This window comes from Aquarana catesbeiana, linkage group LG07 (assembly GCF_042186555.1).
Source record: "Aquarana catesbeiana isolate 2022-GZ linkage group LG07, ASM4218655v1, whole genome shotgun sequence".
NCBI classification, from domain to species: Eukaryota; Metazoa; Chordata; class Amphibia; order Anura; family Ranidae; genus Aquarana; species Aquarana catesbeiana.
Window position 1 is genome coordinate 88101556 of NC_133330.1, and position 26494 is coordinate 88128049.

The 26494-nt window shown below is 42.5% G+C and overlaps 1 protein-coding gene across 1 annotated transcript in view; it reads left to right on the forward strand.

Annotated features, from left to right (window-relative positions):
- The window catches only part of NT5DC2 (5'-nucleotidase domain containing 2), a 148267-nt gene that overhangs the window by 89152 nt on the left and 32621 nt on the right, over positions 1 to 26494 (forward strand). The window contains exons 8-11 of the mRNA XM_073592450.1: positions 1267 to 1369; positions 7067 to 7168; positions 10821 to 10902; positions 21964 to 22050. Of these exons, the coding sequence (XP_073448551.1) occupies positions 1267 to 1369; positions 7067 to 7168; positions 10821 to 10902; positions 21964 to 22050 (374 nt within the window). The remainder of the gene's footprint in view (positions 1 to 1266; positions 1370 to 7066; positions 7169 to 10820; positions 10903 to 21963; positions 22051 to 26494) is intronic.

The window sequence follows — 26494 nt, forward strand, 5'->3', positions numbered from 1 at the left end:
GACATAACTAATGATATTTTAAAACATGGACACTGTTTGCTATATGACAATAGTATATGATAGAGATAGACTGACCAAGATGGTCTTTTTCTGGAAAATGACACTGCTTTAGAGACCCAGTAGGAACGTTTTCAATGCATATTCCACGTAATTTATGCAAGAAGAGATGTACAAATTATTTACTAAACCTGGAAAGTGCAAAATATGGTGCAGCTGTGCCTGGTAGCCAATCAGCTTCTAAATTCAGCTTGTTCAATGAAGGTTTGACAATAAAACTTGGAAGCTGATAGGTTTCAGTGCAGAGCTGCACCAGATTTTGCCCCAGTATTCGTAAATTAACCCCCTTGTGTTTTCTGGAGCTTGCACACACAAACGGGAAGAGGAACACCTACAACTCTCAAGTGGAAAGGAATATAGACTTGCATTAAGGCAGGGTGAGCTTGATAATCTTACAGGGTTTAATGTGAGCGATAATAAATTTACATTCGTTTCTGCCCTTGGGGAGCTTACACTCTAAGGTCTCTACATTACAGACCTACATATACTGGAGCCAGTTAACTTATCATCATGTCTTTGGAGTGTTAGAGGTAATCCAAGCACAGGAAGAACATGCAAACTCTATGCAGCAGAGTCCTGGTTGCTATTCAAGCCAAGGACCCTAATGCTGCAAGGCAGATGTGCTAACCACTAGACCATTGTGCTTAGGGGGGGTTAAGACAAGCAAAGGACTATCTCCAGGCCTCACCTGCACCTAAAATCTCTCTTGGGCAGACTGATCCTTTGAAGAAGTCTTCTCAGAAAAGCATGAATAACTTTTAGCTTCATATTATCTGTGTTTATAGTTGCTGAAATGTTTACTTAACAGTTAATTTCCACTTCCACTTGTCATTCAGTAGTGTGGAAGTGACTACTGAATGGATAAAGTCCCACCATGTTCCGCTCTTGCATTTTCTGTCATTGCTATACATAACAGACTTGAAAGCTCACCTCTAAGTTTCTATGTTGAAGTAATTGCTATAGATAGAAACTTAGAGCTGAGCTTTCGAGTCTGTAATGTTGGATGGGTTAAAACTTGAGAGCCCCTGTGTGTTATTTCTGTGCCTAAATGCAGCCATGCATCTGCTTGGAAACATCTGTTTGTCAAACTGTATGATGGAAACAAGCCATATACTGTATATGTCATTTCTGTCTATGTACAAACAACTCTTCTCCTACAGTACAACAGCAGTTGGAGAATTGTTGCTGATGTTTATCCTCTTTTCCCAGAACACTACATACTACACCGAGAAGAGATCTATGCTGTACTGAAGAGGCTTGTAAGACACAATAAGAAGGTTTTTCTTATTACAAATAGTCCTTTTAGTTTTGTGTAAGTATTGCGTCACACAGATTACTAAATTGTCAAACGAAAAACAATGAATCTATTTTTGAATAAACTATTTCACCAGTCTTATTTAAATGGACAATTGCTGGTCTTTCTCCAGCTGAAATGAAACATGGGATGATAAACAGGACTGGATTTCTGATTCTCAGCATAGGCTGTGGCCTTGGGTAGCAGGACTGCCTGGAGCTACACACAACATCCCACACATTATGGTGTTGTCAGTAACTAATTTCTGTGTATGATAAAATGTTTCAAACTACCACCCTGTCTGTCATGCAGTCCGGCTGGATCGTTTATTATTTCTGTCCTTGACAAGTTGGTCTGCATTTTTGTTGGTAGAATAGTGTACTTAGAGATTACTCGCCCTGGGTCAATAGACACATAACCGATCTGGTAACCTAGTAGGAAGACAGTTTCCTTTCCAGCTCTTCTTGTTGTCAGCTAAGGTTTTATTGAGGTAGAGAGAGGAAACTGCCCTTTTCAGTCTGTCTTCTTCCACCATCAGTTCTTCTTCTGCTGCTGTGAGATCTGGTCTTGTTAGCAAAAAACCTTTAACTGACCATACACTTATAGATTTATCCCTGTTCATTCTACAGGCTAAACAAAAAAATGTAATGGATTTCTATATCCAAGCTGTACAGCACAACTGGATGAATCTCCCACTGTGGCTATTGTATTTTGACAGCTGGCCCCACCGCCTGTCAAAATACCTAAACAACCATTGCATCTGATTGGATGCAGCAACTGTTTGGCCAACACCCAACTCCGTTGATTTTTCAAATGAAGGATATCAGGCTGGAGGCTAGGGCCGCCCACTGTTTGAAATTTACCCAGATCATCAGGAACCAGGCAAAATTCGCACAGTGTATGGCCAGTTTAAAGTGAAACTCAAGAGAGGCAGGCTATTTATCACAGAAGAGACTTGCAATGTTTCTTCTGCAATAAGTACACCTATCTGCCTGCTCCCAGGGTTATGCAGCATGTAAACTGTTCTTTCTTTATTAACATGGACTGATCAAACCCCCGAAGAAGAGGGAGGCTTTTTCCCCTGAAACATGTTGGCATTCCTCTATACACATCGAAGAATCTACTATCTGGTGAGTGCTTCTTTGTGTTGCTGTCAGAGAGGTAGCAGCCTAAGACTAGAATGGGGTCCACCTACACTAGACTTCAATCATTGATTTCTCCTTAAAAGAAGAAAATCCCTTTTACAGTAGATCCATCAGAACCAATTTAAAGTAGTGCTCCAGTCATTTTTCTGAAAAACTGTAGCTTCTGACTTTAATAAGCAGACACTAACCTGTCTAAGGATCCAGCACTTTGCTCACCCAAGGAGGAGCCGTGAACTGTCTTTGGTCCTCAGCCACCGGCATCTTAACTGTGGGTACCTGGCTGTGACCGTTTGTGGCTTCACAGCCGGCTGGCCACTATGCATATGCGAGCCGCACTGTGCTTTGTGAATGGTCCTGCAGTCTTCTGGGTTTTGTGACGTGTCCCAGAAAACTGCAGGATGAGAGGGGGCAAGGAGAACTTCCGTGCGGATCACCCAGGTGATCTGAGCAGAAGTGGGATCGGGTACCTCTAAAAACCAGGTGCCAAAAAAAAAAAAAAAAAAAAGAAAAAAATGTGCCAAATGAAGCAGAGGAGGGGGGGTTGGAGGAGGCCTTAAAGCGGAACTTCCCCTTTTGGGTAAAGTTCTGCTTTAGGATAGCATTGGACTCCTGTAGTGGACATTACACTGATTATTTTTTTGCATGGAATATTTTTATGATTTTTTGCTACATGTTGCACGGGAAGAATAAAAATCCTATTTCTATTTCTAGTAAGATTAAAAAATCCACCAGTTTGACAGGAAGTCCTGGATCACACCTATGTGTTATTCAGTGCTTTTTTTTCAGAGATTGCACTACAGTCCATTTAACACGATTTCCTATAGGAAACGTTCACATCTATGCTTTTTTCTGTTGCTGCGTTTTTGGAAAGGGTCAGAGACTTTTTTTAAAAGCAAAACTATGCTTTTTGGTTCAATAGACTTTAATGCAGAATCTGCAGAAAAGCGTGTAGTGCCTTATTTGTCGTGATTTTACTGCATTTTTGCCACAATTTTACAGTGTTTTTTAATCTGCCCAACAACAAATTGGCTAAAATAAACAAAACAAAAGCAACAAAAATGCATAACACATCAAAAAACTTGTGTGTAAAAACACAAAATGCACTGCAGAAAAGTATCAAAAGCAAACTGCATAGGTGTGAACCAAGCCAAAGAGTCAGAAAATATAACAAGGTGATCTTGCTGTGGATGTATCCAAAACATAATAAAAGTCATAAGCTAACTAAATGCTGTGTGGTACAGGGAATTTCAGAGGCTGATGCCAGGTCAGATTCATTCTGTGGGGTGTGCTAGAAAAATAAGTCAGATCCATGGATGCCCATATGGCCTCTGGAGCCCACACAAGTGCCCCTATAGCAAAATGCTTGCTAAGAGGGTGCTTAGGGAGAGGAGCCAGGAGTGCCAACAGGGGCCCCAAGAATAGGGATGAGCTTTGAGTTCGAGTCGAACTCATGTTCGACTCGAACATTGGCTGTTCGCAAGTTCGCCGAACAGCAAACAATTTGGGGTGTTCGCGGCAAATTTGAATGCCGCGGAACACCCTTTAAAAGTCTATGGGAGAAATCAAAAGTGCTAATTTTAAAGGCTAATATGCAAGTTATTGTCATAAAAAGTGTTTGGGGACCTGGGTCCTGCCCCAGGGGACATGGATCAATGCAAAAAAAAGTTTTAAAAACGGCCGTTTTTTCAGGAGCAGTGATTTTAATAATGCTTAAAGTCAAACAATAAAAGTGTAATATCCCTTTAAATTTTGTACCTGGGGGGTGTCTATAGTATGCCTGTAAAGGGGCGCATGTTTCCTGTGTTTAGAACAGTCTGACAGCAAAATGACATTTTGAAGGAAAAAACTCACTACCCGCGGCTATTGCATTGCCGACAATACACATAGAAGTTCATTGATAAAAACGGCATGGGAATTCCCCAAAGGGGAACCCCGAACCAAAATAAAAAAAAAAAAATGACGTGGGGTTCCCCCTAAATTCCATACCGGACCCTTCAGGTCTGGTATGGATTTTAAGGGGAACCCCGTGCCAAAAAAAAAAAACGGCGTGGGGTCCCCCCAAAAATCCATACCAGACCCTTATCCGAGCATGCAACCTGGCAGGCCGCAGAAAAAGAGGGGGGGACGAGAGTGCAGCCCCCCCCCTCCTGAACCGTACCAGGCCACATGCCCTCAACATTGGGAGGGGCTTTGGGGTAGCCCCTCAAAACACCTTGTCCCCATGTTGATGAGGACAAGGGCCTCATCCCCACAACCCTGGCCGGTGGTTGTGGGGGTCTGCGGGCGGGGGGCTTATCGGAATCTGGAAGCCCCCTTTAACAAGGGGACCCCCAGATCCCGGCCCCCCCCCTGTGTGAAATGGTAAGGGGGTACTTACCCCTACCATTTCACTAAAAAACTGTCAAAAATGTTAAAAATGACACGAGACAGTTTTTGACAATTCCTTTATTTAAATACTTCCTCTTTCTTCTATCTTCCTTCATCTTCTGGTTCTTCTGGCTCTTCTGGTTCTTCCTCCGGCGTTCTCGTCCAGCATCTCCTCCGCGGCGTCTTCTATCTTCTTCTCCTCGGGCCGCTCCGCACCCATGGCATGGGGGGGAGGCTCCCGCTCTTCTCTTCTTCTTTTCTTCTCTTCTTCTCTTCTTCTCTTCTTCATTTTCTTCTCCGGGCCGCTCTGCACCCATGCTGGCATGGAGGGAGGCTCCCGCTGTGTGACGGTGCTCCTCGTCTGATAGTTCTTAAATAACGGGGGGCTGGGCCACCCGGTGACCCCGCCCCTATCTGACGCACGGGACATGACGGGACTTCCCTGTGGCATTCCCCGTGACGTCACAGGGAAGTCCCGTCAAGTCACCGTGCGTCAGAGGGGGGCGGGGTCACCGGATGGCCCCGCCCCCCGTTATTTAAGAACTGTCAGACGAGGAGCGCCGTCACACAGCGGGAGCCTCCCTCCATGCCAGCATGGGTGCGGAGCGGCCCGGAGAAGAAAATGAAGAAGAGAAGAGAAGAACAAGAGAAGAGCGGGAGCCTCCCCCCATGCCATGGGTGCGGAGTGGCCCGAGGAGAAGAAGATAGAAGACGCCGCGGAGGAGATGCTGGACGAGAACGCCGGAGGAAGAACCAGAAGAGCCAGAAGAACCAGAAGATGAAGGAAGATAGAAGAAAGAAGAAGCATTTAAATAAAGGAATTGTCAAAAACTGTTTCTTGTCATTTTTAACATTTTTGACAGTTTTTTAGTGAAATGGTAGGGGTAAGTACCCCCTTACCATTTCACACAGGGGGGGCGGGATCTGGGGGTCCCCTTGTTAAAGGGGGCTTCCAGATTCCGATAAGCCCCCCGCCCGCAGACCCCCACAACCACCGGCCAGGGTTGTGGGGATGAGGCCCTTGTCCTCATCAACATGGGGACAAGGTGTTTTGGGGGGCTACCCCAAAGCACCCTCCCAATGTTGAGGGCATGTGGCCTGGTACGGTTCAGGAGGGGGGGGCGCACTCTCGTCCCCCCCTCTTTTCCTGCGGCCTGCCAGGTTGCGTGCTCGGATAAGGGTCTGGTATGGATTTTTGGGGGGACCCCACGCAGTTTTTTTTTTTTTTTTGGCGCGGGGTTCCCCTTAAAATCCATACCAGACCTGAAGGGTCTGGTATGGAATTTAGGGGGAACCCCACGTCATTTTTTTAAAAAAATTTTGGCCGGGGTTCCCCTTAATATCCATACCAGACCTGAAGGGCCTGGTATGGAATTTAGCGGGACTCCCACGTCATTTTTTTTTAAATTTTGGTTTGGGGTTCCCCTTTGGGGAATTCCCATGCCGTTTTTATCAATGAACTTCTATGTGTATTGTCGGCAATGCAATAGCCGCGAGTAGTTTTAAATGAGTTTTTTCCTTCAAAATGTCATTTTGCTGTCAGACTGTTCTAAACACAGGAAACATGCGCCCCTTTACAGGCATACTATAGACACCCCCCAGCTACGAAATTTAAAGGGATATTACACTTTTATTGTTTGACTTTAAGCATTATTAAAATCACTGCTCCTGAAAAAACGGCCGTTTTTTAAAACTTTTTTTTGCATTGATCCATGTCCCCTGGGGCAGGACCCAGGTCCCCAAACACTTTTTATGACAATAACTTGCATATTAGCCTTTAAAATTAGCACTTTTGATTATTCATGTTCGTGTCCCATAGACTTTAACGGTGTTTGCGTGTTCGAACGAACTTTTTTCCTGTTCGCATGTTCTGGTGCGAACCGAACAGGGGGGTGTTCGGCTCATCCCTACCCAAGAATATGAGAATCAGGACTGCTCTGCAAAACCATTGCACAGAGAAGGTAAGTATGACATGTTTTGTTATTTTTAAAACAATGTTTTACATTCACTTTAATGAAAGATCATTCTGTGTACAGACAACCTTCTAAAACTTGGCTCTGTTTTGTTGATTTTGTTCAGAACTCCAGCCAGCCTGAACCTGCTATATTGACACTCATACCTTCTCAATGAACTTGCTAGGTTACATTTCTGCTGGCAATGTCACTGAGTGTGATTGTTTTCCTTTCTCTGTGTTTTCCTACAGGAATAAAGGAATGATTTATATGGTAGGAAAGAACTGGCGAGATCTGTTTGATGTGATTATCGTAAAGGCGGACAAACCTGCCTTCTTCACTGACCGGCGCAAGTATGATGTCCTTGCCTTAAGAATTGCTCTTCCAGAATATATTTTTTTAGATAGCCTAAACTTTGTATTGACGTAGGATTAGAACAACTTTGCCCAAATTATTGCATAGTCAAGTGGTTTTCAAATGAGGACCACTTCAAAGCTAGTGACAGGTGCCAAGGCCCACCTTTACCCTACTCTACTCTACTTTTTACATTGTAAAACCACTCTACCCAAATCCTTTCGTGCTCTTCTTGTTTTCAGTCCAGTGACTACTTTTTGCTTGGCTGTTTTCTTTATACCTAGCTACTTTTGACTTATCAGATACTTTACATATACCATACAAGAACATTTGTGGGACTTTATGTGCACCTTGTAGGGTCTAATGAATACCAAAACTAGTAAAATTTAAAAGTAAACAAATTTTTATTCTACACATACAAATAGTTTTTTTTTTTTTTTTTTTTAAAAAGGGAGAAGACAAGACTTGTTAAAATCACAGTTACAGTTTAGTTGTCCAGGGTGGTGTCCTAGCTGAAGAATCCAGGAAGATGACCGTTACACGTAGTAGGGTATATGTTTCTTATGGGTGTAGGGTCATAATTGTCTCACACTCATCCCCCGTATCTTCTTACCTAATCAGATACTTTATTTTTCTGCTCAGCTGTTTAATTTCTGTCCAGCCTTTTTTATTTCTGCCAGCTGTTTCACTTTCTACCCAGCTACTTTATCTTTCTTTTCTATCACCCTTATATTCTGCCCAGCTGCTTTCGCTATTTTCTAACCAACCAGGCACTTTTGCGCTCAGCCCTTTTACTTTTTAGCATCTTTCTTGATGTTTTTGGCTATTATTTTGACCTTTTTACAGAACAATTTTAAAAAGGTGGTACTCTTATGCCACGTACAGACGATCGGAGATTCCGACAACAAAACCGTCGTTTTTTTTTCCGACGGATGTTGGCCCAAACTTGTCTTGCATACACACGGTCACACAAATGTTGTCGGAAATTCCGAAGGTCAAGAAAGTGGTAATGTACAACACGTATGATAAACCGAGAAAAATGAAGTTCAATAGCCAGTGCGGCTCTTCTGCTTGATTCCGAGCATGCGTCGAATTTTGTGCGCCGGAATTGTGTACACACGCTCAGAATTTCCGACAACAAGTTTTGTTGGAAAATTTGAGAACCAGCTCTCAAACATTTGTTGGAAATTTCGACAGCAAATGTCCGATGGAGCATACACACGGTCGGATTTTCCAACAAGCTCACATCGAACATTTGTTGTCGGAAATTCCGACCGCGTTTACGCGGCATAAGTTCCCCCTTCCTGCCCAAGCACTATTCACACTTAGGGGGTTATTTACGAAAGGCAAATCCACTTTGCACTACAAGTGCAAAGTGCACTTGAAATTGCACTGAAAGTGCACTTGGAAGTGCAGTCGCTGTAGATCTGATTTTCTTATCCAATCATGTGCAAGCTAAAATGCTGTCTTTTATTTTCCTTGCATGTCCCCCTCAGATCTACAGCGACTGCACTTTGCACTTGTAGTTTGCACTTGTAGTGCAAAGTGGATTTGCCTTTAGTAAATAACCCCCTTTGTGTCCTGAAACTGCTCTTATGACGTGTATCCATTCTGGGAGAAATCAGGAAGTTCATTACTAAGCACAGAGTCCTAGATGCTGATATACTGAGTGGCTGTGAAAGTAAACCTCTTTCCCCTTTCGGGTCATTGCAAATACAGTTTACAATGCTTCACCATCTTTTCTCTTGGCAATATTAGGCAACATGAAAGTAAACAGCAAGTGCGCATGGATGCATTAGAATCCTGTGCTCATTAATTGGTAAAAAACAAACTATCCATTTACATGCACACCCCACATAGGAGCTGCAAATGAACATGGACTCCCCCACACTTGTACAGCCAGGCACACCAAATCTTCACAGACACACAGAGAACAGTCCGTAGCTTTGTTTTGGTTATTTATTGGAGGGGGGATTCATTTAAACTTGGATAGGGCTGGGAGGTTATGGGATTTCCACAAGAGCTTCAGGGACAACGTCCTATTTAGAGTCTCTTATATACAGCCTCCTATATACAGCTTCAAATCCTTTAGCCTTCCACCTGCACACACTTTGTTCCTTTTTTCCTCTGTATTGCCCCTGCTGGCTCAATCTTGATGGAACTGACAGGCTGGAACTCAAAGTCCCTTAAAAGTAGCAAAATTAGAGTGAAACAGCTTCCCTTGTGACCACTGATCCCAGTACCACTTCTTCTGGCAATGCCAGCCCACCTGACTGCATCTGCCTCTCACTAGCCCTCCTGGCTGCCTCACCACACCTGTCTGCCCGACTGACTCTTCCTCAGCCCACCCAGCTGACTCTCAGGAGATCTCCCACTGAAAGAATAGAAGACTTAAGCACACCGCTGTCTTCAAGGGAGACTGGCTACATATGGCAGTCTCTCCCCTTTATTAGTCCCCACAGTGTTGCACTACTCACTCTCTCCTCTCTTGTTCCCATGCCTCCAGGAAAGCCTCCTCCCTTTGTGTTTTTGGCAGAATCTATCCAGCAGGGGAAACAATTCCTTCCTGAACATTTAGGAAAGAATCCAGGCCTTTTTTAAAGCAATCTACTGAGCTGGACAGGACCACCTCTGGAGGGAGTCTATCCACATTTTCAAAGCTCTTACTGTGAAGAAACCTTTCGTATTTGAACTTGAAATCTCTTTTCCTCTAGACCTAAAGCGCACCCCCTTGTCCTCTGTGAATAACTCAACACCAAGTTCAGTATGTGGACCTCTTATGTATTTGTACATGTTGATCATATCCCCCCTTATTCTCCTCCTCTCAAGAGAGAATAAATTCAGTTCCTCTAATCTTTCCTCATAGCTGAGCTCCTCCATGCCTCTTATCAGTTTGGCTGCCCTTCTCTGCACTTTCTCCAGTTCCCCGATATCCTTTTTGATAACTCGTGCCCAAAACTGAACTGCATATTCCAGATGAGGTCTTACTATTAAGCTTATCCTAGCTATTTTTTTTCTCTCCTATTTTATTTTAATAATTTTTATTGAGTTAATTGCAAGTTTACATACAAAAGCACATAATCTGGATCACCTAAATCCCCTATATCAAGACATTATTCATAGCTATAGTGTGTGAGAGGTGTAAATCCCACAAGGGTTGTCATCACACTTTACAGTACTGTTGGACATATGGTGCACACAGTACTGCTTGGCATATGGTACAATACAATCTTTACTGTTTTGAAAACTTTACCAAATAGCTGTGTAAAGCTGGCCATACACAGTTAGCTTTTTCATTCAACCCCCATTGTATTCTGACAGTGATACCCGCTGCTGTCAGAATGCATTGATTAGCAGCTGTAGCTACCAATTGAGAACATTTTTCAACATGTCCTTTGACAGGTGTCGATCAAATGATCAACTTCTGTCGGGTGGGGACGGTCACACACTGATCAAAGTTTGGCTGGTCCCTGCTGCACCAGAAAAATTTTGATTGATGTGTGGAAAGCTTAAACCTGAATTAGAATTGCACACAAAAAACAACTGTATTAGGTAATTCATTACATTGCCCTCTAAAACGTGTCTTTAGTATGCTTGAAAACCTCTTGAAATGCTGGCATGTAAAGTATTCTGAGAACCTCTTCTTTGTAGGCCCTTCAGAAGACTGGATGAAAAAGGATCAATGCAGTGGGACAGGATCAACAGCCTGGAAAAAGGCAAAATATATAAACAGGTAATCTAAGTATTCATACTTTCATACAGATTAAATATAATCCTCATACATTAATATGTTGCAAGTACACATATATTGGAACCTTAGAGGATTATTCCATCCAAAATGAAGTACCTGTCAGCTTTTATACTGCAGGTCTTTGTGATTCTATTTGTAAAATGTCTATGCTTCTCTCATCAGTTACAGTTTTTAGGAAGGGGTCTTACAATTCCCTTTTCAACTGTACAGCATATCTAAAACCAATAACAAACATGTAATTAATATATTGCAACTTATCAGTCCTTATCAGTCCTTAGATTCACTGCCAGTTTCCTACTGCGTGTGGCGCGGCGCTCTGTGAATGGCCCTGTGGTGTTCTGGGAACACACACAGTTCCCAGAAGGCAACGGGGCCACTCACCGAGGAGCAGAACAGGCCGCAGAATAGGAAGAGGCAGATTAGGAAGACTGCCTAGCAACAAGGGTTTAGGTAAGTTTAAAAATTTTTTCAAATGTTTTTTTTTTTAATTTTTTTTAGGATTTTTCATGCAATTTTTTTTTAGGGTAGCCCTCCGCTTTAAGAACTAACCTACAGACCCTATCTTGTTTGTAACCCGGGGACTGCTTGTATTTGGCAAGTACAGAAACACAGTATATATAAAATAATATGCAAAGTGGTTGGAGGGGAGATTCAGAATGGCAAAGGTGTTTTTTATTACAAATTATGTTAGCAGACTGCATTTCCTCTTTAACCACTTCAATACAGGGCACTTATACACCCTTCCTGGCCAGGCAAATTTTCAGCTTTCGATACTCTCACAATTTGAATGCCAATTACTCAGTCATGCAACACTGTACCCAAACAGAATTTTTATGATTTTTTTTTCATACAAATAGAGCTTTCTTTTGATGGTATTTAATCACCACTGGGTTTTTTATTTTTTGTGACATAAGTGAGAAAAGAGCGAAAATTGTAAAAAAAAAACCAACTTTTTTTAGTTTCTATGATAACATTTTGCAAATAAGTCATTTTTGTTCATAAATCTGGGCCAAAATTTATACTGCTACATATCTTTGGTAACAATAACCCAAATTAGTGTATATTATTTGGTCTGTATTAAAGTTGGTGAAAGTCATTGAAAATTGATCGCACCTGATGTACAGACAGCCTATCTCATTTCTCAAGGCTCTGAAATGTCAGGAAAGTACAAATACCCCCCAAATGACCCCTTTTTAAAAAGTAGACAGTCCAAGGTATTTAGTAAGAGGCATAGTGAGTTTTTTGAAGTTGTAATTTTTTCCCACAATTCTTGGGAAAAGGAAGGAATTATTATTATTTATTTTTTTAACAAAATTGTCATAATAACAAGTTATTTCTCACACACAGCATATGTATACTTCTAATTAGGGCTGCAACTAACGATTATTTTCATAACTGATTAGTTGGCCGATTATTGTTTCGATTAATCGGTTAATAACCTTAGAAAAAAGTGTGGTGTATAATTTAGTTTATATGTAAAGTTTTTTTAAAAAAAGGCAATTTATTCTTAAATATATCTATGCAGTGGTAAATATAAATAACCAACTATATGGTTGGGGAGCAAAATATCTAATCCACTCTGAGAATAACAGACAGAAGAGATATACTATATATACTATTAGAGGAGATATACTGACTATATTGATATATTTATGTGGCTAGCATAAGGCTCGGTACACACCTATGCAGTTTGCTTTTGATCTGTTTCTGTGGTGCTTTTTACTGTGCGTTTTGATTTTTGCGCACGTGATTTTGCTGCGATTTGCGTTTTTGCTATTTTTTTTGGCCAATTTGTTGTTGGGCAGATTAAAAAACACAAATTGCTGCAAAAACGCATTACATGCTTTTCTGCAGCTTCTCCATTGAAGTATATTGAACCAAAAAAGCACTGTTTTGCGTTAAAAGTCCTTGACCCTTTCCAAATACGCAGCGGATGAAAAAGTATAGATGTGAACTTGTCCCGTAGGAACCATGAAAATGAACTGTAGTGCATTTCTGCAAAAAGCACCAAAAAACACAAAGATGTGAACCAGGTCTAAGACGTTTAGTAACATAATGGGGTTAAAAAAACTAAAATGAGCCCTTTATAGTACAAAAAAAAGCAGATAATCACTACTGTAAGGGGTTCATTTTTATTTTTACTGTAGAACTGTGAAAGTAATATTTACAGTAGCAATTATTTGCTCTTTTTGTACTATAAAGGACTCATTTTAGTTTTTTTTAACCCCATTATGTTACTGGCTGATTAATCGATTATGAAAATAGTAATCAATTAATTTCAGAATCGATTCGTTGACGATTAATCGATTAGTTTCAGCCCTACTTCTAATTACACCCCAAAATATATTCTGCTACTCCTCCCGAGTATGGCGATACCACATGTGTGTGACCACACAGAGAGGTCCAACATGCAGGGAGCACCATCATGGGTTCTAGGAGCATAAATTACACCTCTAATTTCCTAAAGACCTATTAAACTTTCTCAAGTCATCTTCCAGGACGGCACACCTGAGAGATGAGAGGCTCCTCCCTACAGGAAACACAATCAATCAACAGCTGTTTTAAGTCCACACCCTTCCCCCTGATCCTCAGTTTTTGATTGTGTTTCTCCCTACACGGCGAAACTGTTTGTTTTTTTCCAAATGACCGAAGCCTGGGGCTGGTGGTCTCCCCTGGGAGCCGGACCAAATGCCTGGGAAGCCTCTGGGTCTGGCGGGATATATTTATCCTTCCCGGGGGGTTCCCCTATCCTTTCCTCAGGGGGGGCAGCAGAAACTGGGAAAGCCCCCCTGAGAGCTGAAGGCCCCTGGGTACAGTGGTGTCCCCAGAACTTCAGGGGCCTTTATCCTGTCTCCCCCCCTTACCTGTCCGGAAGTCCTTTCAGACGGGGGTGCTGGCCGTCGGTTCTTTCCAGGGGGATCGTATCCCCTGACTCCTGGGTCCCTGGTAGCTCGCGTGGGCTGCTGGGGAGGGCACCGCCTGAACGACCCGCGTTCTTACCCAGAAGGGAAGGCTGAGAGTCAGCAGGAGCAGGCGCCCACATCCTCCTTTCGAGGAGGCACCAGTTTACTATGGTGAATGTCTGCCTAAACCACCTAATGGGAATGAGGAACGTACGGCATTGCCCCCCCCCCATGTGTATATACTGACTGGACAGAGCAGGACACAGCCTAACCTTGCAGCTCCCTAAAGGGACAGCAGTTGTGGGGGGGGCACTTTGGCGGCTATCCTCCTTGCGTGTGGACCATAAGGATGGAAAAGCAAGCCCGGTGGCTGTGGAAAAAGGGGAAGACGACAACGGTGAGTCAAAAATCCCCAATCCCAGCCAGATGGTTTCTGGGCATTTGAGATAATCTCCCCTGGGGTCTGGATTCAAATAGCCCAGAAGCTTTTGCTAAAGACACCAGCCACAGCTCCCTCCTACATCAGAGATGCTGTATGGTGGACAGAGGAGCGAGTGTGCCTAAAACCACCTCAGATGGGAAAGAGGTAGGTAAGGCATTTTTTCCCCTTCCACCTGTATTTACTGAGTGGTGCAGTGCAGGACCTGGGGTCTCCATAACAAAATAGCCCAGAAGCTACTGCTAAAAACCACCAGCCACAGCTCCCTCTTATAGCAGAGACACTGTGGTTATCACAACAGTAGGTTGCCAGCCTCTCCCTACATACCCGGTTGTGGTACATTAGTAGGGGTGAATACAGCAAAGAGGGTGACCTGGTAGAACAAAGAGTTCCTTACTGGCCAGGTATACCACTGAACAAGTTATTAATGGTGCAATGGTTGAAGGATTCAGGAGTAAGCTCCCTTGCTCAGCAGGTGCACTAGGTTATCTGGCCCTATTAGCCCAGCTGCTAGGAATCTGCTTAAAGTTGCTCCAAGATGCTTAAAAGCTGACCTAACTTTCAACAATGTGGCAGGGACCAAGCTTCTGTGTGGCACAGTAGGGGTTCCCTTGTGACAGATCCTCCTTTTGGGGGTTGCTTGCTATGGGTAACTTTTCATAAGCTCCAACCTCCCACTCCACTCTTACATTGTGATTATATTTTAATGCAGGGGGTAAGAAAAACCTTTTTGTTGGTTTGGGCTACAGTCCACTCAGTGACAGATCTAAAAGCAATTTACCATAAATCGTTTTTCCTATATCCTTTGATTAAGGATTTTCTGTGCAAACATATGCAAGAGCTAGATGGCTATATGATTGCTTCTTTAAGGGCTGCAGGTGGCTATTTACCTCCAGGCTAAATTGGTAACCACCCTTTTTAGAGGTCTTATATTGGTCTCTAGGGCTGGGCTCATTGAGACTTTAGTTACTGATCAGCCCCACCCGTGTATGAGCTGGCTAGCGTTTGCTCAATCTACGGAGGTAAGGTAGGACAACAGCTACTATAGTAAGGTGTCCAACTATTTTAGGATTGGTTCCTTCACTGGTGGTGAAGGATTAGTATCTACAGCCCAGGCTAGGCCTATGAAATAATTTGCTCCTGTTTGGTTATTTCATAAAGAGATACACCATGACTCCTTCTTGGCTGCTCACCAGTAGACCTCAGTAGTGAAGGTTTGTCCTTGCTGGGGTGTTTGGTGGCACAACTAAAGTACACATTGAGATTTGTGACCTCTCTGCTGAAGCTTGTTGGGTGTCCTTTATATCCTAAAGGTACTGCTTTGTTTGGCTACAGATCAGAAAATACAACAGGGAAGGTGGTCTGTACTTTCTGGTTTTGTGCCGCACACCAGAAACGCACATCATTGAGTCTGGTGATGACATTTCTGCTCATAATTGTTATATTGCTGCACATCAGACCTACACAAGATTGGGGTCTGTCTGTGGGGTTTTTGTGTCCTGTATTACTGCCTTATTGGTTGCTTATCAGAAAGGCAGCAGGAAAGATTGATGGCAGGGGTAGTTCATATACTGCCTTTGGTAATCGGTACAGCACCACAAGGTGGCGTCGTGCTGATTCAGACAGTGCTATTAACGGCAATAGCTGCCGATTTTAGGCATGCGATTTGACATGTGAGTCGCATGCCAAATCGCTTCAATATGGATGTGCTATCTCTAATCAGAATTGTTAGATTGTTGCACATTAGAGATATACACGATTGAAGTTTGTCTGTGGGTCCTGTATTACTGCCTTATTGGTTGCTTATCAGAAAGGTAGCAGTGAAGATGGATGGTCCTGATTTTGTTGGAAAATACAAATTGAACCTGTGCCATGGGTAGTACACATACTGCCATTTGTAATCGGTGCAGCACCACAAAGTGACGTGCTGATTCAGACAGCGCTATTAACAGCAATGGCTGCAGATTTTAGGCATGCGACTTTGACATGTTGAGTTGCATGCCAAATCACTTCAATATGGATGTGCTATCTCTATTCAGAACTGTTATATTATTGCACATCAGAGATATACAAGATTGAGGTCTGTCTGTGGGTCCTGTATTACTGCCTTATTGGTTGCTTATCAGAAAGGCAGCAGTGATGACGGGTGGTCCTGATTTTGTTGGAAAATACAAAATTGAACCTGTGCCAGGGGTAGTACACATACTGCCATTGGTAATCAGTGCAGCACCACAAAGTGGCCCGGGCTGATTCAGACAGTGCTATTAACGGCAATGGCTGCCAATTTTAGGCATGCGATTTGACATGTTGAGTCGCATGCCAAATCACTTGAATATGGATGTGCTATCTCTATTCAAGATTGTTGTTGCACATCAGACACATACAAAATTGAAGGTTTACTGCCTTATTGGCTGCATATCAGAAAGGACACAACAGTGAAGGTTGTTTGTCTTTTTCTGATTTGTTTTTGCTGCTCAGCAGAGAGACACATTGAGGGTAATGACTTCTCTGCTAAGTATTGGTATATGCTACACATCAGACATACACAAAGATTGATCATTGTTTGTGTCCTGTATGTCCTATATTTACTGACTTATCGTCCGTATAGCAGAAAGGCACAGCAGTAAGTGGTGTTTCTCATTGATCTTCCTTGCTGTTTCTTAGGTATACACAGTAGGGGGTTGTTGGCTGCACTCCTCCAGGGAGCCACAGCATGGGGACCCCTTGTTTGTTCGACCCGAAAACTGCTTTTCCTGCGACCTGTGTAATCTTGAGGTCTGTGGTTCCGTAAGCAGGGACTACTGGATACGCTGCGACCTGGAGTCGCACAGTCACGAATGATACCCTTTGGAAGCCATAGTATGACTTCTCATGCGTCTTGCAGTCCCAAGTGGCAGGTTGGGTCGCACGGGTGTGGGAACCCTAAGCTTATCTGTCCCTTCTGGTTCAGGTTTTGCAATGCTGCAGGAATACTCATAGTGGAGTTATTGCCTTATTTTGCAGTAGACCAGAAAGATCGCAGCTGTAAAGGCTGTCTGTTGTTTGTTTGTTTTTTATGTTGCTGCACAGCAGAAGTACTCAACATTGAAGCTTGTTGGTGCTTTCTGTTTCATATTGCCTTACCTTATGGCACTTCAGAAAAACACAATGCTGTAGGTTGCTTGTGTTCTTTCTTTGTTGGTTCTATGTAACTGCACTACAGAACTGCATAACAGGAAGGATTGTCTTATAACTGTACTTGGTGGTTCGTCATAAATACGCAACATAGAAGTTTGGGTCTTTCTGTCTTCTCTTTATAGCCTTGTTTTGCTGTACATCAGTAAAACACCACTGTAAAAGGGGGTTCCCGTCCTTTCTGTATTTACCAGTTATGACCTAGCTAGCTGCACTTCAGAAATGCGCAGCATTTAAGGTGTGTTTGTGTCTTAATGCTTACATATTGGCCGCACATCAGAAAACCAGACTGTGAGGTTCAGATTTGGGTCTCTTCCCATATTTGATATTTTGGTTTAGCTAGTCACACTCAGATACACAACATTGATGTCTATGCTTGTGTCCTTTCTGTCTAAATCTATTGTGCTATGTCCACAATCTATGATTTTTTTATTTGTGATATTAATAATACATGTATCACCTTTTTGTATTTCAGCCTTCTCTTCCGTGAAAGGGCCAGGAGTTCTGGTGCAGATGTCACATGTCAGAAAGCCTCGACCCCTTACATTCAGGGATGCCAGAGCCATTTCCTAGGGTTAAAGCCCAGTAGAGTTATGGGTCACTGGAGGAAGGCGATAATGAATCGCCCTGTTTAATAAGAACTTAGGAAGTTCGGTTCAGAGGAGTTTTATGGCCTGAAGATGAAGTATAAACATGTATACCCGACCAAATAGGTTACAGCTCGGTGCATGGCCTTCATTTTGCCCTTCTAGCAAAACTAGATGTAGCAATATGAGTGTTCTTCTCCTGCTATAGATGTTAATCTCCTGAGTAGGCTCTCAGGCGTAAGTAAAACTATAGATTGGGCATGCCTTAAACCCAGGGATTAAGTTTTTGTTAATCTATTTCCCTTAAGTAGGTTTCCCTTCAGTCTTTGCTGACGTAAAGCTAAAAATGAACAAAAAGGGGTTGTCTGTTAGGGGCCCCCCTTTTTTGGCAGTTTTATTTCCCCGGACAGGGTTGTGTTAAGACAGGCCCCCTTATGGATCAATGTAGTGTCCTTGTCTTACAACACAGGTCTCTGATTAATCTTTTTAGTGGTTCTAAACAGCACCTATAGGCAGAATAGGCCATTGTTGGTAGATGTGTGACAGGCAACATTGATAACCTACAAGTTTAACATGTTTTCTGATTCCATCTTTAAGAGCCCACTCCACCTAGATCCTGCATCCGAAACAGAGAAGGCAGGGACACCGGTGGAGTAGACCGGCAGATCAGCCGCATGATCCAGCTAAGATACCTTCATCAAGCATATGGAGTAAAGGTAAAGCTTACTGCAGAATCGAGGTTCGCCAAGAGTCTTGCAGTGGTCCCACCCTAAGGTAGGCGTGAGGTACTTGATTATCCTCTCAGGTGTGCCGTCCTGGAAGATGACTTGAGAAAAGTACTAGTTACTTACCGGTAACTGTCTTTCTGGGAAATCTTCCAGGACGGCAGGCCTACTTCCCACCCGTTGGAGGAGGGAAAATTTTAGAACACTAGAAGGTGAGTGCCTATGAGGAATGATTTCCCTTGTGAACCAGGTTCAGGAGTTACTTCTCTACAAACTGAGGATCAGGGGGAAGGGTGTGGACTTAAAACAGCTGTTGATTGATTGTGTTTCCTGTAGGGAGGAGCCTCTCATCTCTCAGGTGTGCCGTCCTGGAAGATTTCCCAGAAAGACAGTTACCGGTAAGTAACTAGTACTTTTTGAAGGCCCTGGCGCACAAGGACAATGGAATTACGCACAAAATGACCCCATTTTGGAAAGCAAACACCCCCAACGTATATTCTATTTTCTATGAGGCATTATGAGTCTTTTGAATGGTTCATTTTTTTCCACAAGTGGAACGAAAATGAAAACCTATTATTTTTTTTATTTTTTACACAAAGTTGTCAATTTATAAGATATTTCTAACACATAGCATGTATATAGCAAAAATTACACCCCAAAATATATTCTGCTACTCGTCCTGAGTATGGCGATACCACATGTGTGAGACATTTACACAGCCTGGCCACATAGAGAGGTCCAACATTGAAGTAGTACCTTCAGGCGTTCTAGGAGCATAAATTATACATCTCATTTCATTCCTTCCTATAACACTTTTGAAGGCCCTGGAGCACCAGGACAGTGGAATTACTCACAAAATGACCTATGCAGATAGGTACTCGGGCACTCTGATGGGCTGGTGACCGTTACTCGGGCACTCTGATGGGCTGGTGACCGTTACTCAGGTTTTCTGATGGGCTGGTGACAGGTACTCGGGTACTCTGATGGGTTGGTGACAGGTACTCGGGTACTCTGATGAGCTGGTGACAGGAACTTGGGTACTCTGGGTGGTGACAGGTACTCAGATGGGCTGTGACAGGTACTCTGGTAGTCAGATGGATTGTGACATGTACTCAGATGGGCTGTACTCGGGTACTCAGATGCACTGTGACAGGTACTCAAATGCACTGTGACAGGTACTCAGATGGGCTGTGACAGATACTCAGGTACTCGGGTACTCAGATGGGCTGTGTCAGGTACTCAGGTACTTGGGTACTCAGATGGACTGGACAAAGTATAAAAATAAGTGCGCTCATAGTGAAAATACAATTGGATATGAAGAGTGATATTCAATAATGAAGTGACAAAATGGAAAAAATGATAAATTAAAGTGACATTCATACATTAGTTGGGTAAACCTTTGATACAGTGTAAAAAAAATGTCCATAAATAGGTCAAAAAAGAAAAGGCTTAATAAGAATAGATGTGACCAATAAAAAAAGGAAATTGAGTATCCAAAAGTTCTTCCGCCTTCACCCAGAAGGGAAAAAAAAGGAAAGAGAAATTGTAGAAAAGATCCCAGGATTGAAGATGAATCCAGATCGATGAATCTATGCCCTTACAGGAAACGGTGGACCTCCTAAAGAGCAAGGTCTAACTCGCAGGTAGATACAGCCCTCTGCAGGGACAGATGAACCTCCTGTACGTCTGTATTGATATACTGATACGCCGCGCTGCGAAAAGCTGAGGATGTCATATGACACGCGCCCAGGTTGGGAGATGCCATCTGCGGATGTCATATGACTAAGGCCTGGTATTGAAGTAGTTAAGGACCAGGCATATTTTTCAAACTTGTTGTTTACAAGTTAAAATCATTTTTTTTGCTAGAAACTTATTAAGAACCCCCAAACATTTATATGTATATTTTTCTAACACCCTGGAGAATAAAATGGCAGTCATTGCAATACTTTCTGTCACACCGTATTTGCACAGTGGTCTTACAAGTGCACTTTTTTGGGAAAAACACTCTTTAATTAAAAAAATAAGAAAACAGTAAAATTAGCCCAATTTTTTTTTTCTAATGTAAAAAATTCTACAGGTTGCATGTTTTGAATTAACGATCACGGTAATAGCTCACATGTGTGGTTTGAACAACGTTTTCATATGCAGGCACTACTCATGTATGTGTTCACTTCTGCGCGCAAGCTTGGCGGGACGGGGCGCGTTAAAAAAAAAAAAAAACAATTTCTTATTTATTTTACTTTTTATTTGTACACTGTTCTTTTAAAAAAAAAGTGTCACTTTTATTCCTATTACAAGGAATGCAAACATCCCTTGTAATAGAAAAAAAAGCATGACAGGACCTCTTAAATGTGAGATCTGGGGTCAAAAAGACCTCAGATCTCATATTTACACTAAAATGCAATAAAAAAAAATAAGTCCCTCTTAAGAGCTATGAGCGGAAGTGACATTTTGACGTCGCTTCCGCCCTGCAATGGTATGGAGCCGTGTGGGGGCCATCTTCCCCTCATTCGTCTCCATGCCAAGCAGGGGACAGGATCCGATCGCCTCTGCTGCTGCCAGCGGCTCTGGTAAGCGGAGGTGGGCCCTCTCCCGCCACCGATAATCCACCGCTGAGACCACTTTAATATTAAAGGGGACCACCCGCTGAAGAAGTGGTCTCAGCTAGCTGGTGCCATAACAACGATATTCTACTTCAAAGAGCCGACGTATAGCGACGGCAGGTGGTCCGTTAGTAGTTAAATATGACTGACTTTATTCATCTCCATTACATAGGGCAATATTTCTCAACTCCAGTCCTCAAGGCGCCCCAACAGGTCATGTTTTCAGGATTTCCATTATTTTGCACAGGTAATTTGATCAGTTGCACTGCCTAAGTAATTAATTACCACAGCCTTTTCAAATCTGAGGAAAATCCTGAAAACATGACCTGTTGGGGCACCTTGAGGACACGAGTTGAGAAACGCTGAGATAGGGAAAAAAAAATAAATGTGGATGTACATTGGAAAGATAACATTGTTTGTGCTTTCTGGCCAGCTCACAGGAAGTTACAAGGACACTGCATTTCTGCCAAGATCGACCTTTTACCACGAACAAAATTATTCTTTGATAACTGATTGTTTATTGGCACAAAGTATATCGTATGATTTAAGATTTGTCTCTGTACTGCAAAGACTCCTATATGTAGTATTTATATTTAACAATTTTTTTTGCAGGGAAACCTGTTTGATTTTTTACAACTGACAGGCTGGAGAGGGTCCAAGGTGCTTTATTTTGGTGATCACCTCTACAGCGATCTGGCAGTAAGTATTACTAGTTTATATGTTATATGATTAAACACTATATTACTAAAAGTATTGTGACACCTGCCTTTACACGCACATGAACTTTAATAGCATCCCAGTCTTAGTCCATAGGGTTCAATATTGAGTTGGCCCACCCTTTGCAGCTATAACAGCTTCAACTCTTCTGGAAAGGCTGTCCACAAGGTTTAGGAATGTGTCTATGGGAATTCTGGACCATTCTTCCAGAAGCGCATTTGTGAGGTCAGGCACTGATGTGGATGAGAAGGCCTGGCTCTCAGTCTCCGCTCTAATTCAAGGTGTTCTATCGGCTTGAGGTCAGGACTCTGTGCAGGCCAGTCAAGTTCCTCCACCCCAAATTCACTCATCCATGTTTTTATGGACTATGCTTTGTGACTTGCTATGACATTTGTTTTTGTGTTTTATTATACCTACAAACTCAAAATACAAGATTAAACATTTATTAACATAGAATACAAAAAAAAAATGGACAGCACAGAAGTTTGATAGTGTTAAAGAAATAATTTAACAATTACAGGCATGATATATTTTTTCATAGTTATACTGGTCCATAAATATATATATATATATATATATATATATATATATATATATATATATATATATATATATATATACACTAGCTCTCAAAAGTGAGTACACCCCTCACATTTTTGTAAATATTTTATTCTATCTTTTCATGTGACAACACTGAAGAAATGACACTTTGCTATAATGTAAAGTAGTGAGTGTACAGCTTGTATAACAGTGTAAATTTGCTGTCCCTTCAAAATAACTCAACAAACATGCAACCATTAATGTCTGAACCGCTGGCAACAAAAGCGAGTACACCCCTAAGTGAAAATGTCCAAATTGGGCCCAATTAGACATTTTCCCTCCCACTCGTTAGTGTTACAAGGTATTAGGTGTGAATGGGGAGCAGGTGTGTTAAATTTGGTTTTATTGCTCTCACTCTCTCATACTGATCACTGGAAGTTCAACATGGCACCTCATGGCAAAAAAACTCTGAGGGTTTGAAAAAAAGAATTGTTGGTCTACATAAAGATTGCCTAGGCTATAAGAAGATTGCCAAGACCCTGAAACTGAGCTGCAGCACAGTGGCTAAGACCATACAGCAGTTTAACAGAATAGGTTCCACTCAGAACAGGCCTCGCCATGGTCGACCAAAGAAGTTGAGTGCACGTGCTCAGTGTCATATCCACAGGTTGTCTTTGGGAAATAGACGTATGAGTGCTGCCAGCATTGCTGCAGAGGTTGAAGGGGTGGGGGGGTCAGCCTGTCAGTGCTCCGACCATACACTGCATCAAATTGTCTGCATGGCTGTCGTCCCAGAAGTAAGCCTCTTCTAAAGATAATACACAAGAAAGCCCGTAAACAGGTTGCTGAAGACAAGCAGACTAAGGACATGGATTACTGGACCCATGTCCTTTGGTCTGATGAGACCAAGATAAACTTACTTGGTTCAGATGGTGTCAAGCGCGTGTGGCGGCAACCAGGTGAGGCGTACAAAGACAAGTGTGTCTTGCCTACAGTCAAGCATGATGGTGGGAGTGTCATGGTCTGGGGCTGCATGAGTGCTGCCGACACTGGGGAGCTACAGTTTATTGTGGGAACCATGAATGCCAACATGTACTGTAACATACTGCAGCAGAGCATGATCCCCTACCTTCGGAGACTGGGCCACAAGGCAGTATTCCAACATAATGACCCCAAACACACCTCCAAGGCGACCACTGCCTTGCTGAGGGTAAAGTTGATGGACTGGCCTAGCGTGTCTCCAGACCTAAACCCTATTGAGAATCTGTGGGGCATCCTCAAACGAAAGGTGGAGGAGCAAAAGGTCTCTAACATCCACCAGCTCTGTGAAGTCGTCATGGAGGAGTGGAAGAGGACTCCAGTGGCAACCTGTGAAGCTCTGGTGAACTCCATGCCCAAGAGGGTTAGGGCAGTGCTGGAAAATAATAGTGGCCGCTGAGCAGGCGGATGACAGGTCCGTGTCCACTCCGCTGATGAAGAGCGGACATGGACACAGCCTGCTGCCCTCTGTGGGAAGGGGGAGAAGCTAATTAACCACTGTAGAAACCCCAAGACATTGGACTTTATAGGCAGGTTAGGGGGTTGTGAAAAAGTAATGCAAGGTGAAAATATAACAAATTTTATTCATCACATAATATAAGTATTTCCCAAGAGGGGATAATAAAATACATAAGAGCATAGCATGATGATAAAATAACAAAACAAACACCCAATTCAAAAATGGGATGGAGCACCGAGCTGGCCAGGATGGAATAATGGCCCAACAGGCTTCAAGGTGTTCACAGCTGAACCCAAACCCAACGCGTTTAAAAAAATGATTTGTATATTCCTTCTTCAGGTGGTAAGAAAAGAGTGCACAAAATCTATATATACAATAAAGAAGCAGTCAATAAAATTTTCAATAAGTAAGGTTAACATATGGACAATAATATGGCAGGATCAAAATGTACACTTACAAGTAATCATCATCTACAAGACAGTTGCATATTAATGGCATCTTCCAGCAGGACATCAGACTCAACTCAGCAGGGCAGATGTAGCAGGGCACAAAACCCAACTCTGTGCAACATATGGGGACCGTAAGCAGTCAGACACAATAAATTACCCCCATTGAGAGGAACAAAGGGGGTCTGTAAATAAAATAAAATGTAGTAAGAAAAATGCAAAAAAAAAAAAAAAAAAAAAGAAAACGATGCAGACAAAAATGCTGAAAAAAGAAAAAGCAAAAAAGAAGAGTTTTTAGTAAATAACACTGCCTCAACAGTGGGGCAGGCAAACGCCAATGGTATCTACTATCTAATATAATGTGAAAGGGGGTATAAGAGTAGTGGGAACAAGGTACCAAAATCATAGATAAATCAAGTGTACTCACTTTTGTTGCCAGTGGTTTAGACATTAATGGCTGTGTGTTGAATTATTTTGAGGGGACAGCAAATTTACATTGTTATACAAGCTGTACACTCACTACTTTACATTGTAGCAAAGTGTCATTTCTTCAGTGTTGTCACATGAAAAGGTATAATAAAATATTTACAAAAATGTGAGGGGTGTACTCACTTTTGTGAGATACTGCATAACCTAAGTGGTACGACAAGGGAAATATAGAAAGCCTAAAAAAGAAAAAAGGTAAAAGATTAGGTAAGCCGTACTTACTGTGAAAGAGCCTCAGTCCGGCTGGTGGAATCAACCACCTGTCTTAGCTCTAGCACAGAGTCTCGGTCTTTAAATGAGTGGTAACTCCAACCCACCCCCCGGCATACCAAGGTATTATCAGAGGAGGGGGGAGAAAAAAGGAAAAAGAAAAAGCAAAAAACAATAGTAAGGCGGTGCAGAGAGAGACAGCTGCTGATGAGATTAAGTGGGCAAGGAGAGAGACAGACTTGGTATAGCGATATGGGCCCTATGTATACTGACTATGAAGCAGTCATGGAAAGGGCTGTTTAGGTCACCCCGGATGGATCTCCCGATGGTACAGCCGCGACAGCTTGACGCTGTGACTGTAGTCAGGAGAGGGAAGCAGACGACACAGAGCAGTGGCCGCGTCATCAGATGCACAAAAGGTGGAGATGGAGCGTATCCAAAGCCACAGAGATGGTGGTGAACCGCCGGGAAATCCCCTCCCACTGGTGCGCCCACGGGATGCATCAGGGGAGTGGACAGCGCTGATCCAAGGCCGTGCAAAGGCTGATGGTAGACTAGAAAGCATCCCCTCACATGGCCCCTAATAAGCTCCCATCGGCTGGGGGAGCCCACCTGTGCCGGGTAGTGCAAACGTAGTGGGTTAAAAAAAGAGGAGGGGGGCCACACCTGCATATGTAGAGCCGGATGATGTCAAAATCTGAAAAAAAGGTTATATTGCCTCAATATAAATGAACAATATCCAAAACAGTAGAAATTTATAATGAGGAAAAAAACTAAATATAGCATATAGCCTCAAGGAATCTCGTAATTCTGAAAGCGACATATGTTTTTAATAAATAAAAACCTGCAATCTACAGTTGTAACGTCTACGTAGATGCAGATTAACAGTGGTAAATGTCTTATTAAGGAAATATCAAAATCAGAGATGGAACAACAAAGTCGGTCAAATGATCTGACTCCAGAAATAAATCACATTGGTTACAGATGAGATCATACAATATAATACAATATTAATCATCTACAAAAAGTGAAGGAAGAAAGGAAGGAGCTGAACCCAAACCCAACGCGTTTAAAAAAATGATTTGTATATTCCTTCTTCAGGTGGTAAGAAAAGAGTGCACAAAATCTATATATACAATAAAGAAGCAGTCAATAAAATTTTCAATAAGTAAGGTTAACATATGGACAATAATATGGCAGGATCAAAATGTACACTTACAAGTAATCATCATCTACAAGACAGTTG